Source organism: Zonotrichia leucophrys, chromosome 8 (assembly GCF_028769735.1).
Source record: "Zonotrichia leucophrys gambelii isolate GWCS_2022_RI chromosome 8, RI_Zleu_2.0, whole genome shotgun sequence".
Lineage (NCBI taxonomy): Eukaryota > Metazoa > Chordata > Aves > Passeriformes > Passerellidae > Zonotrichia > Zonotrichia leucophrys.
Window position 1 is genome coordinate 9059890 of NC_088178.1, and position 13967 is coordinate 9073856.

The window sequence follows — 13967 nt, forward strand, 5'->3', positions numbered from 1 at the left end:
GTAAGCCCTGGATATTCTCTTTCTATGCATGAATGTAGAGAAACCTTCAAATGCTGCCCAAGTCTAGACTGTGAATTGTTCATTTTCCATGTAACAGAGGCTAGAAAATAGCAATAGCTGGGTATTACAGTACTATTGCCTTTACCTGTGGAAATGTGAGACATAATAAGACTCAGTATTTTATGGTCAGCTACACACCAAATGACAATCTCTCCTTTTTCCATTAGAGGTTTTGCAAATAGTTGACGGCCCTCACACAACTCCATTTCTGGTTGAGGCTGAAGAGATTTTTGGAGATGGAAGTCAGTGGAATTGCTGATTGTAATTCTTTAAAGTAACTTAACATTGTATGGCAGATCTATCAAGTTTTCACTTTGTGATATGTGGGGAGCCCTAATGTATTGCACTTTCTGCAAGAAACAATCCAGTGAATTCTTGTTCAAGAAACTGCATTTACAACAAAATTTATATAAAAAAATCTCTTAATCATGATTCCAATTAATTTTTTTGGACTGCCCTAAAGAAATACAAAATGCACATCAAAGGGGAAGGTCATAGGGTATGTCTGATTCCACAGCCTGGGTGGTCACCTTATCACTGTATTTGGCCAGTGGCATCAAATGCCCCAATGCTAATACAGAGGAAATGTGCAGAAAGAGTAACAAATCAGAGAAATGAGAGCCAATGAAAATAATTTCCTTTCAAATTTCATTAGACTTTGTATCACTGGCGACATTGCAGATGTCTCAAAGCTGAAAAGTTTGCCTCAAAAACAGATACAATTTTGCACACAGGGAAGGGAATAGACATTTTTCAGACATACTCTCCCACTTCCTACTTCTCTTGCAAGGCTTAAATCAAGTATTACTATACCTGGTACAAGGGAAAAACTGCAGCAAAACCTCCAACCCTTATGAGAAGTTTTGCTTTGAAAAAATCAAGTACATCTGATTCAAGGTAATTATCAATTACTGTTTTCTCTTTTTTAAATTACTAGAATGCCTTTTACAGAGGGCTTCTACACCCAAGAAAAAAAGTTAATTTGATCATAGTAATCCATAACCTGACTGGGGAAACTGATCAGCTTTTGTACTTTCCCCCCATCATTGGTTCTTAAGGCTTTTCTGTGTAGGTAATTATCTTTCCCTGCACTGAAGCAGGGTGGACTTTGAGGAACCTGAAAACCAGAAGTATTCTGGAATTCAGTATTTTTTATCTACTTAAACCCAGTGCTGTTGCAAATCAGAAGCTGGTGGAACAGGACTCACGAAGTCTGGTATTTTTTGTTGCCGTCACTTTTATTTCTCCCAGTATACAAAAAGGTGTTTGTGTCACTTTCATCTGATGTACTCAGTTAATATCGAATGTCTCGCAGATTGACTATCACAACTCAAATACAAAATGAGCAAGTCTGACATGTTTTTAAATCTGGCAGGGCCCAAGCCTCAGAGCAGGGCTGCTCGGAGCAGAAGGGCCAGTCCCTGCCCCAGAGGCCGGAGCCGGCGCTCCTCCCGCTCCTGCTCCGGGAGCGTTTCCCGTGCCCGCTGCGGAAACGCAGTGCCCGGGCCCCGCCGCGCCCCACGGCACCAACACGCTGCGATGGGCACTCCCCGTCTCACCGCACGTACAGCCCCGGTCATTTCCAGAGCAGCTGCCCGGGCACAGCCGGACCGGGCCCGCCGGCACCGACCGCAGCCAGGCCGGGCGGACACGGCGCCTCCGGCCGGGCGGGGGCAGCGGAGCGAGGCGGGGCCGGGAGGCCGCCCCGCCCCATCCTCGGGGATGCCGGGATGTTTACGGGCCTGGCAGGAGCGGCGGGGGGCGGAGAGCAGGTCGGGGCTGCCGCCGGTGCCTGCGCCGCCCGTCAGGAGCCCCGCTAGGCGCCCGCTGCCAGCGCCGGCGCGGCCCCGGGCTCGAGGCGCCGGGGAGGAGCGGGGGCCGGTTTCGGTCTCCCGCGCCAGGAGCAGGCGGAGCCAGGCTGTTCGGTGAGCGGGGCGGCGGCGGGGCCGGGGGATTCCGGAGCCGGGGGGTCCCGGGGGTCCGGGCGGCCGAGCCGGCTCTGCCGGGGCGCTCCCCCCGCCGCGGGGTTTGCCGGTGGTCCCGCCTCCCGCCGCCGTTCATTGGCCGCGGGGCTGCGGCGCGCGGCGCCATTGGCCGCGGCGGCTGCCGCTCCGCCCGCCGCACGGGGAGGGAGCGGCGCGGGGCCGGAGCGAGAAAGTTTGTGCGCGGCGCTGGGGCGGGACGGCAGCGGGCTGCGCCGCGTCCGGGGCACCGGCACCTGCCCCGCGGCCGGAGGGGCGCCGAGCCGCCGTGTGCCGGCCGGGCAAGCGGCGCCCTGAGCGCTCCGGTGGCGTCTCGCCCGGTGGCGTCTCTCCCGGTGGCGGCTGCCGCGCCACCTCCGCTGAAGGAGCGGGCGGCCGGGGACCCTGCCCGGCGGCCTCGCCACCTCTGGCCTCAGCCTGCCTGCGGCCCGGCCGGCCCCCGTGCCTCTGCCGCGCCGGGCTCTTTGCGTGCCTGCCGCAGGCGGAGCTGCTTTCCTTGGTGTTCCTCGTCACTTTCCCCCTGTTTCCTCCAGGCTCCCGTGCCCTCCTCTCGCTTGGGGCTGGGTGCCGGGCAGATGCTCCCGGGACAGCCCAGCCTGCGGGTGCCACACGGCAGCGGTGACAACAGCGCTGTCACCGGCTGTGAGGGGGGGCAGCGCCGTCCCGGCGGGCTCTGTCCCGAGAGGACCCCGTGGCTGCCCGGCCGGGTGCGGGGTTTGCCCGCGGGCCTGGGGAGAGCTGCGGCCTGGTGGGACACGCTGGAAGTGAGGCATTCTCCCTATGGGAGTGAGCGTCCCCTCCTTCTGCTTACCGAGCATCCCGGCTCGGCTATCCCGGTACCGGTCCCGCGTTCCTTTCAGTGTTCGTGTGAGCTGATCCTGCGTGGTTGTAGGGTTCAGAACGCAGTTCTTGGAGTGCAGTATGCTTTGGTTTGCTCTGCATTTTTTGAGGGTACTGGTAAAACAAGATAATCACCGTACTTGTAATAAATATGGTGAGGGGACGTGTGTTCTTCATTAATCACACAAATATTTAGTTCTTGATATTAGAGAGAAGCTTTCTAAATGTTTTTTTTCCCTCCTTGCACCAACTGAATGATAACTTTTGTCACCTTTTGAAGTGATAGAGGTATTTTTTCAGATTGCAATAGTGGCATCGCTTCTCAGGAAAGGTCACATGTACACAGTAATTTTGTGGAATGTACTGGATGTATTTCCTGTATAAAGTTGTATGACAAGCCTGAGATGCAGAAATTGCATAAGATACACAGTTTGGATTATTAGATTGGACAGTTAGATTCACAGATTGGTTAAATCAGGAAGAATGAGGTTTAAAAGTTTTTTTTTTTTTGTTTTTTCCTAGGCAGTTTAGGAGAGAATTCAAGTGTTGCAGTGCTGTAGAAATGTCTGTTTAAACTACAGACTTGCACTGTCTTGAGAGAGATGAAATGCAGTGGAAAACAGTCATTAGTTCATGGCCTATGGAAAACTTACGCAGAGGAAGGAAAACTGTGGTGGAAGGAGGGAAACTTACAAGCAACTCCGGCAGCTTTAAAGTAAGAACTTAAAACCATGTTTGTTATTTTTAAATGTTTTGATACTAAGAATAATACTGAGAGCACTTGTTCTTTAATTTCAAAATATTAAGATACCGTATTCAGAAATACCTGATGTTTGGGTAGATGGCTTGTCAGAGCACACTTAGAAGTTGTTCACTGTAAGGATGGAGATACTGCCTTTATCATAGATATCTTTTATTCAGCATACTAGTTAATCATTGCAGTAAAAAAAAAATTGAGATAAAGGAATTTTATTCAACCAAAAATCTTTTTTTGATGCATTTATCACAGCATCTTCCAGGGTCTACATAAATTAGATTAGTAGATTCCCATCGTCACCATGGAAGTTTGTTTCAAAAGAAGGAAAAAATCAAACATTTTAGAGTTCATTGGAAGGCTTGTGAACAAATTAGAAAGTCAGATGAAAAATAGTCAGGCAGGAAGTCAGTTGCTCATTTTACTGCGACCTGTGGTATCTGCTGCATTGTAAGACAGAGCCATATAAACCCCTCTATAAGCTCAGTTGCACAAAACATAGTCCTGTGTATTTGTGCACAGAGACATTTGCTGAGGCAGTTTGTTCATAAATTCATAAATTACCCATGTGTAATAAACTTAGTGCAATACTCTCTGCCTTTATACTGATGCTAAATTCAGCTTATCACTATCAGTGCCTTGCTGCCTTCTGAAGTTTGACATTGTTCCAAACATCTGTGCTGGATGCTTGGTTGAGTTCACCTTACATTGGAAAGTCCCCTAGGAAAAGTCCAACTGCACTAACTTCTTCTCTACCTCCAAGGGATTTTTTTGGTGATTTGGTGTTTATCTGTAAATCCCTTCTGATTTAGGATGTAGGAGATGATGAGATTATCCTGTGAAGGTTAATACTGTGGATAGTTTTGGGAGTTAACTGACTAATTTCCAGAGAATTTGTTCAGTTTATCTGCATTCCATGTGCTTTGCAAATGAGATGAAAATAACTGACCAAAATACCAAAGTGGTGATACGGGCTGATATGGACAGGCTTTAGAGCACTGATTTGCTGTATTTATCACCATTTCACTTCCCTAGCCACATGGGAAGGAGCAAAACCCTACACTGAAGTACATAATCCCACATTTTGTTTCCCTAATAAGTATTAAAGTGATTCTTCCTGTCACATTAGTTTAAAAAGCTGCAGAGAAGCAATGCTGTGAAAATGAGTTGCTTTTTTGGTGAACAGACTCTTGTGCATTTGTCTCAGGCATGTAAAACAAATCTGTGATTCAGTTGTGATTTTTGTAGCTAGAAAATGTGCAGTATTTCAAGTGCTATTGTAACCTGTTGGGCATATAACACTCATTTATGCAAGGGAATTCGTTATAAAATTTTAAACAACACATTAAAAAGAGGAATTTGTAAGAAAATACTGTGAACAATCATGTTAAAACCTGATTGCATGTGGTTAATCTTGTGATATTAGTGACTTTTGTATTGGATTATAGTGACAAAGTAAATAGACTGTTTGCATCATGTGGCATTTGGGAGTCTGCATTCAAGCCTCTTCAAGCTGCTTGGAATGATTTATAGCAAAGTTATTGCTGTCTTATTTAATAGCTGTGTTTATGTTGGACCAGATGAATTATTTTACAACGTCATAAAAGTTCATGTAGAGCTTGTAGATTAGATTGTTGCTGAAGCCTTTGGGAGATATTTGAATTAGGGGCTGTGAAGTATTGATGAACCCCTCTTTCTCAGTTAATATCAATTTTCTGTAGTTAGAGAACAGAGCTTACAAAATTACTGATTCCTTGATTGCAGGAAGGCGAAAATATAACAGGTGAACTAAAATTTACTTCTAAAAATAAGTAAAAAACTTGTGGTGGGAAAACACATAGCCTCCTGCCCTGTAGAGGCCCTTCTTCTGTACCCTTTTTGTCCTCATCTGAGAGCAAATCCAAAAAAGGAGTTGTCTTTGCAGCAGTGAACTTCCAGTCCTTGCCCTGACTGAGATTCAGAGCTGTGTGTTGGGTATGTGGGCTGTGTGGGAGCTTTGCAGGCACCTGCAGGACCTGAGGAGCAGCTTGCAGACAGTGTCCCATGTACTGCTGGTCATTGAGGGTGCTCCACAGCCGCACGTGGATCCTGCAGCTTTTACACAGTGGTGCTTTGATGTGAAACACAGAAGCAGCTGCAGACTGGAGTGTTGGCTTGTCTCTGAAGTGAGTGTGCTGGCTGCTGCCTGCCTTGCTTCTGGACCCAGGGATCCTGGATCGCTCACTGCTTTCAGGAGTCAAGGGTAATGCTGCTCAGAGGTTCACAGGAAGCCTGTTAAACCTGGCTGGTGTTTCTTTTCTGATTCTTTATAATGCTTCATTCATTTTCTCATCTTTAGGGTAGCAGATTTTAAACTAGATATTACAGATAATTTTTTTCAGCTTGAGAACGTGCATCTAATGCCTGCAGTAGGATGTCTTGCACTGCTTTCTAAGATAATGAGAGATTTTTGAGGAGTGTGTGGAATTTATTGCTAAAAGTGTTCTACTCCACCTGTAGCAACATTGGCATTGTCAGCCACAGTTGTTGCATGTTTGTGTCCACCCAGTCTTCTAATTGGGATGTATTTTCCCTGTGCTTAGCCATAGTGGGTTTATCTGACAGTGCTTTCACTCTTTTCATTTGTCTTGTGTTTTTAACTCTAGTGTGAAGATCACCTGTTTACACTTTTAGTAAAATCTCTTCAGCATCTCTATATGAATAATTTGCTTTTATAGGTGTGTTTAAAGTTGTGCCCTCATTAGGCTTCCTCTCTTGTGTGTGAGAGCTGTGAATTTTGTACCTGTAAGGGTTTCTAAATCATGTTTTAGCTTCCTTTATCTCAACATCTTAGTTTTTGGGATTTTTTCTCCTTTCAGTTTCTTTTCCTTTTTCCAGTTTAACTTGTTATTCTTAATTATGTTCCTTCTGTCTATTTTGTTTCCTAGTTCTACTTTCCTATACAGTATTTTGTTGACAAAACTCTTGGCTTGGTGTTGAGTGAATTTCCTTCTCTCTGTGAATTGCCTTCTCTCTGTTGTGGTCCTTGCCTTGCTGTTGCAGTTCTTTGAAGTGCTTGTTCACCTCCCTACCGAGGACAAAGCACAGTAAAGTGTGGTGAGCTAGCTTATTAGCACACTGTTGCCAGAGGGAAGATGTTCTGTTACTTCTGTAGTCCCTTTCCTACATCTCCCATCCCTGAACTTCCCCTGGTGCTCAGCAGAGTGCCCCACGTGCTGGTTCTGCTCTGCTTGCAGAGCAGAGGTCCAGCTGCACCAGGGAGTTGGATCAGCTTGACAACAGGGCCAGAGAGTTCACAATGGCAATGTGGGTTTGTGTGGCAGAGAAAGTGAGAGAAAGATCTTTGGTGTCACTGAGCTGTTAGACTGACTTGTGTAATTTCACGTTACAGATGTAATTTGGCAGTAGATTCAGCTGATCCAAGTTAGCTGGGGCTAGAGCAGTCCTGTATCTTCCTCTCTGTCTTTTGCCATCACAGTCCTGTCCTTGTCTCTGCAATGGTACCATTCTGGGGACTGAACTGGGAAAAAGTCACTTTGTCAAGGGTAGTTTTCAGCGAGTTTCACTTTGCTGTCCAGGAGTCTGGGTAGCCACAGCACCCCCACTGGAAGGAAGAGGGTTTGGGAGCCATGGCTGAAGGCAGGGAAGGGGCAGCATCACATCATCTCTTCACCCTTAGAGCTGCTTGCTTAGAGATGCTGGAGCACAGCCTGCTGTGGTGTGGGCTGAGGCTTTGATTCTAGATGGTTTCATGGCTAAACACAGTGCATTGTTCCCTGCAATACTTCTCACTGTGACATTATCATCTACCTATGCCCTTTATAATTGGCTATTGAGTATGAAGAAATGGGTTATCAAATTTCTTTCAGGCGAATAGAAACTAAATGAAGAATGTAGAAGCTTGCTGCTCAAGCAGTTTCAGTTCCTGTTTCTTATTCAGCTCATGAGAAGTAACAAACAAGCAGTTCAATAAGGGACAAGTCAGTGCATGTATAACCCTTTGGGAGCACCTTGCATGATAAGCAATTTACTTGAGTGACACAACTGAAATGGAGAGGGAGAAGTAAACAAACTAACTTTTTAAATTGTGCAAATGAAGAGGAATGGAAGCAGACTTGTGAAGCAGGAGGGCTTTGACTTTTATCTTCTAATCAGACAGCACTGACAGAGCAAACTCTTAGTAGCTGGGGAATGACAGTGAATGGCATGTGTGTTTTCAGGGTTGGAGTGAAAATAAGCCTGGTAAGTTGGGCCAAATGGATGAGAAAATTGTGTACAAACTCAGTGTATTTCCTTACTTTCTTCCAAAAGGGTTATTTGTGTATGGCTGCTCCTGCTCTTGCTAAAACCAACTTTTACCCAGCTTAACTGTCCATGTGTTTTTTGAGTGCTTTGACTGGACTGCCCATGAGTATGGAATTTGGATATAAATTTGCTGAAAAATGCAGTATTTTCAATTAGGTAGTTAATATCTACCTGAAGATTAACAAGTGCTGGGAATTTGTATTGTTCAGATTCAAGGCTGTCCCTACAGAGGGGACTCGGCATCCTGTGGAGAGTATTGATCTGAGTTTTAGAAACTGCTTCTAAAATTAAAACTAATCCTTCTTGAATATAGATGTATATGGATCCAAACTGAATCACTTTCAGTACATTAAAGTTGCATATAAAGCTTCTCTCTGATGTGGATGCTTCTGCAGAGAATTTGACAAATGCTATGTGTTTTTCCACATTCTAGAAGATATTTTGGGTTTTTTGGACAATGTGAAGCAAGTATTTACTATTAGCTGACAGTGGTAAAAATGAAATATTCTATGTACATACACAGGTATAGGTACATAATCTGTGTACAGATGTGTGCACATATATGCATATTAAGATATATATATGTTTATAAATATGTATGTATACTAGTAGGGATATGTGACATTTTATTGTGATAATGGTGAACTTGGTCTTCCAGTACTGAGTCTGCCTTGTCCCTTGTCAGTTAGTCTTGGCAGACTAACTTCAAGTGGGTGTCAGCTTAAATGCATTTTGCATTATTAATGCATACCTATAAAAATATATGTAAATATAAACATTATAAACTGCAGCCTGCTCCTGAGTTGCCAGCAGTGAGTGGGTGCTGAAGAGTGTTGATCAGTGTTGATGACCTGACAAAGTGTGGGCTTGACCACCAAGCAGGTTCTCTCCAGTGGCCAAGTTTTTGCCTTTAAGAGGCAGAGAATGACTTAAGACAGTCTGCCTTACAAAGCAGTTCTGTGGCTGCTTTTTACCCTGAAGTGCCACGCTGTTACTGCTGGGTGTGAAGTTTGTCTCTCCTGCCAGGTCTGTGGCTGTGGCACTGGGAGGTTGTGGCAGTGTCACTGCAGGTGACAGAGAGCAGGGCTGGCACGCCTGGGCTCCCTGGCACACCCTGCTGGATTAGCATTGCTGCGGTGGGCACAGGAATTGGGTGGCAGCTGCTCAGGAAGGCACTTGGAAATCTAAACCCGTGTTTCCACAGCACTGCTTTTTTTAGGTTCAACCAGGGGCACTGTTTGAATGTTCTACCTATGTGTAAATCGTGCTTTTGGGTAGCTGAGACAAGATGTGATACAAGCAAATGGGAATATTTCTTTAGCTTGTGTTCTTACATGGAAACATAGAATTGATATATGTTGTTGGGTTCCCCCCCACCCCTCACCTGAGGCTGATCCTTATCTTTAAATTCAGTAAAGATAGATGAGAAGTTTGTTGATCTAAAATTTTTCATTTTAGATCCATGTTAGATTGAAGAATCTAATGTTACACAAAATTTACAAGAAAATTATTTACAAAAAATAGTTGTTCCTGAAGAGCCTTGTCTCTAACTTAACTAAAATAATGGTTATAGTAAAACCTGAAAATATCTGCCTTAATTGGTGGTGTAACCCAGAAGTAAACACAGTACATTCCATTCTTTGAGAACAGCCAAATTGACTGTGTCCCTGATCAGCACATCCTGAACCAGTGTAACTCTGTGTTAGCAATTATGTGCAGTAGTTACAGCTATATTTTGCAGAAAAAAAAGAAGACTGGGCTTCTCAGATTCTCAGCAGAACTGTAACATTCTGAGCATTCATTTAAGTATATGCTCTTTTCCTAAAGTATAGCTGTTTCTGCTTTGACATTGATTACTGTATGTTCTCACTTAAGATGCAAAATTGACAAACAAGTGTATAGCAAGTAGCTAATGGAAACCATGTATATTGAGACTATTAATGATGTTTTCTGCAGGAAAACGTATTTTTTTGTTGTTGAAGAACTGCCATCTGTTAAAGCAATAACATTTTTGCCCAGATACCATGTGAATTCAGTGTGAATGCTTTATGGACTTGGAGCTATGAAACTAGTTCTTAAAAAGCATGTTTCATGTGATTAAGCAGTGCATTTAATCTTTTTCTCCTGGAATAGTCTGATCATGTTTTTAAAGGCATAGTTGCTAGACTTAAGTCACAAGAATTTCAAGTTTTTCCTAGTTTTTTTTTTTTTTTTTAAATATTATTTTAGGATACATTTGAGTGAAATGGAAGTGATGACCTCTGGCTCCTGTTGAGGAGTGGCTCCTCTGCTCTGCTTGCCCTGACAGCCATGGGTAGTCAGTCCTGCCTCTCCTCTGGCTGGAAAGCACCTGGAAAGCTGAGTGCTGCCTGTGGGATGGGAGCTTGGGTATGGGAGTGAGCTCTGCCTCTTGGGCTGCTTTATATCTGTGTGATTTTCAGATGTGTGGGCAGAGAGCCAGAACTCTGACAGGTGGCCACTGGGGAAGTGAATGAGGACAGCCAGGCCTGTTTGTGAAGGAAGGAAAAGGTGTTACTCCCATTTCAGGCACTTGGGGTTTGATGGTCAGACCTACAGGTGAGGGCTCCTTTTCTGCCTTGTGGAGTAAGAGGGGTTGCTGTGCCCTTGTGATTTCAAATGAAAAATTGATCTTATTGTCTGTATCACCAGGAACTTCATTCTGCATCCTTTACGTGTAGGTGCCAGCTACTGTTTTGATGAGCTGAAAAGTCAAAGATTTAAAATATTAGTAATTAATCAGAAGTATTAACTATAATTGTAAAGTCTTATCAGCCATAACCAGAGTATAAAATTTAGTGTATATGCCTGTGTTCCTGTGATCTATGTTCTGTGCCAGTTGTCCAAATCCAAATGATCTTCATCATCAAAATGGTGAACATCATGTTTGCAAGATAAATGATTAAGAAAGTTCCTTTTTTTTTGGCAAAGGATATGGTGAAGGCAAGGAGTCCTTTCCCCCCTGTGTGACTGGTGTAAGCATATTGAAAAACATGAGTTGCATTTGGATGTTTTGGGGATGATGTTATTGACTTGCCTCACCTGTTGCTTCATTTCTGTGAAGCTTTATCAGTGTGATGGATTAATGGATTTGCAGAAGGTGGTCACTGTGGACAGAAATAGATGTGTCTTCTAATTGCATTTCAATTTTAAACAGGTATCCCCTTTATCTTTGAATCAATTACAGGTAATACAGAACAGCAGGAAGCCCCAAGCTGTGTGCTTTGTGTGGATGTATGATAGATGGGAAGGCAAAGCCTAAGGAGACCTTTGGTTGCTCTGAGTGTGGCTGTGGTTTGGTGTCAGGAATTGCTGATGGAGCTGGGATGGCATGTGGGTGACTGCTTTCAATGGGCCAGGGAGAGCAGATCACTAATGATTTGTTTGTGTATGCTGTCCACTGCTTACTACACAAGGGCAGCTCACGAGGAACTGCAGAGCTGCCTGGGGCCTCTTTTGTCTGCTGGTGATCTTACCGCAACAATACTGTAAGAGTGGCAGCAGTGCAGCGAGCACAAGCCATTCATTAGTTTCTTGAATATTTTGGAATTGCCTTTGAGAAGCTTTTCTAAGGTTTTCTGTTGAGAGTTATTTCTAACCCTTTGAATAATCTAGAGGAATTACTGGGAAGATTTGCGTGTGTTTAACAGCTGTAGGAATCTGTGTGGAGTGTAAATAGCTTTGTATGTGGAAGTACATAGGTTTAGCAGAATAAATTTATTACAGGAAATTTCCTCATGTTAAACATCTAATGGTGTCAGAAAACAAGTTCTGTGTCTGTCTGTCTCCAGAACATTCAGGATTTGGAGCCAGCAATAAGAAAACAATAAATTGAAAAGCAAGGATAATATCCCTGTCAGACACGATTCTTGTTCCTCTGAAGGCCTTGGCAGGTTTGACCAGGTAATAGGCAGGGATACTTCATCTTTGTGTGATGAAAAAGTTGTTCAGGCCTTGCCTCTTACTTGTATGAAAGCTTATTTCAATGTTTGGCTTCAAAGCTGCAGTGAACTTTTGTGTTGTCTTCATCTGAACAAAGCTTGCCCTTGTAGGCATCAGTAGCACTGGCTGCTGCGCCTGCTCCCCCTCAGGGGTGCCTAAGAAAGGATGCACTTAGTTGAGGGGAAAAAAAGTCTTATAAGCATTTGCATTTTTGTCTCCCCTGTTTTTACTGCTAGTGGTTCAGTGCATTTTGCAGCTCTTATTACTGGTCAAAGCCTTGTGTGTCTATGTTGGGAATGTGGCAGGCATCTTTCCTCCCATCTTACTGATGGGAAATGAGAAGTTCACAGTATTCCAAAGGCCTCTTAACTAGCTTGTCAGAATGTACTGTGTACATGTTTAGCTTTTTTTCTGTTTGGATGGAACTACTCTTGCATACTCCCTAAAACCTACAGCTAAATCAATGCAGTGCAGTATGTGTGCTGCAGTTGTAACTCTGCTGCTGATCTGCTCTTTGCCCTGCTGCCTGTAGGTCAGACATCTACAGAGTTAAACACGTGGTTGGTGCCCCTGAAGAGTAATGGGATGATGCAGCTTTTATCAGGCAGAATCATTTGTCTGGTGCAAATAGTTTTAATTCACATTATTAATGATAAATTCAGGTGCCTATAGTGGTTTTTTAAATTTCATAGAACAGCTAAGCATAAGAAAATCTCCTTCCCCAAACAGTGCAGAGCTAGCTAAATGTTCCTAAACTCAAGCATACAATTGAGAAGATTAATTCCTTTGTTCTTCTGCTGATGTTTATTAATCATAAATACTGGCTGAATTACAGTGTAATGACTGTATTTTTCTTTTCAGGAGATAAGAGACATTGCTGCTTGATAGAATGGATGAACAATCACAAGGAATGCAGGGGCCTACTGCTCCACCGTTTCAGCCACAGGTACATATATCTGGGGTTTTTTAACTGTAACTCATTTCTTAAATAGGGATAACATTGTTTCTCATGGTAACAATGAAACTGTGAACAGATAGAATGTATTCTCATGATCTTGAAATGAATTCTATATCAGTTCAGTAATGCATAGAAAACAGTTGGTTTTAATTTTTGCCTCCTGCTGTTTCACTGACTTTGGGAAGTTGAAGTTGTAGGGTGAGGAGGAAGCAAAGAGGAATACAGTTGTTTCCTTAAGAAATCTTGAGTTGTTAAACTCCGTGCTTCAAAATTGTATCCAAAATACCCTATTTATTTCAGACTGTTGGCTTTACCTACATCTTCTTACAGCTCCTGACAGTGATACTGTACGGATTTCTGTCATTATATTGACAGAAATGTAATGGTTGAAACCAGGCATCAGGTTTCACTCCACAACTTCCCTGGACCACCTCCCTTTTGCTGTCACCCTCACAGTGAAAAAAATCTTTCCTGATGTTCAGATGAAACCTTCAGTGTTTCAGCCTGTGCCCATCACCTCTGGTCCTGTCACAGGGCACTGCTGAAGGAAGCCTGACTCTGTATTTTAACATGTGTTTTTCAGGAATTTGAGCCCACTGATGAGATTCCCTCTGAATCTTCACTTCTGTAGGCTGGATGTTGCTGTCAGCCTTTCCCCCTGTGATCTGTGCTGCAGTGCCCTGGTTGCTTTCTCCAGTATGTCTGTGTAGGGGTGGCGCAGAGCTGGATGCAGCACTCGAGGTGTGCTCCTGCCGGTGCTGAGCAGAGGGGAAGGATCATCTCCCTCCTCCTCCTGGCACCACTCTCCAAATGCAGCCCAGGACATCCCTGTCCACCATGGAGTGCATTGATCCCTGTCCACCATGGAGTGCATTGCTAGCCCCTGTTTGTGTTGGTGTCCAGTGGGACCCCAGGGCTGGCCTGTGGGGCTGTTTTCCAGCAGGTCAGTGCCCAGTGTTCCTGCTGCATTTTGGGGTTATTGCCACCCATGTGCAGAGCTTCCCACTTCTCTGTGGTGAATTATGTGAGGCTCCTGGCAGCCCTTTAGTGCAGCCTGTCAGGAGCCCCTGGGATGACATCATGACCCTCTGGTCCATCCAGTCCTCCC

General features: G+C 44.4%; 1 protein-coding gene across 3 annotated transcripts in view; it reads left to right on the forward strand.

The window, feature by feature from the left end:
• The first annotated feature begins 1821 nt into the window (after positions 1 to 1821).
• Positions 1822 to 13967, forward strand: part of NEK7 (NIMA related kinase 7) — a 67145-nt gene continuing 54999 nt past the window's right edge. For 2 of the 3 annotated variants that reach the window (XR_010441186.1, XM_064719675.1), the window contains exons 1-2: positions 1822 to 1985; positions 12763 to 12847. Coding sequence is in view for 2 of the 3 variants with exons in the window: in XM_064719675.1 (XP_064575745.1) it covers positions 12791 to 12847 (57 nt within the window). In the remaining variant the exon portion in view is untranslated. Of the gene's footprint in view, positions 1986 to 3404; positions 3598 to 12762; positions 12848 to 13967 lie in introns of all 3 variants that reach the window. The other variant, XM_064719676.1, reaches the window with a different exon arrangement.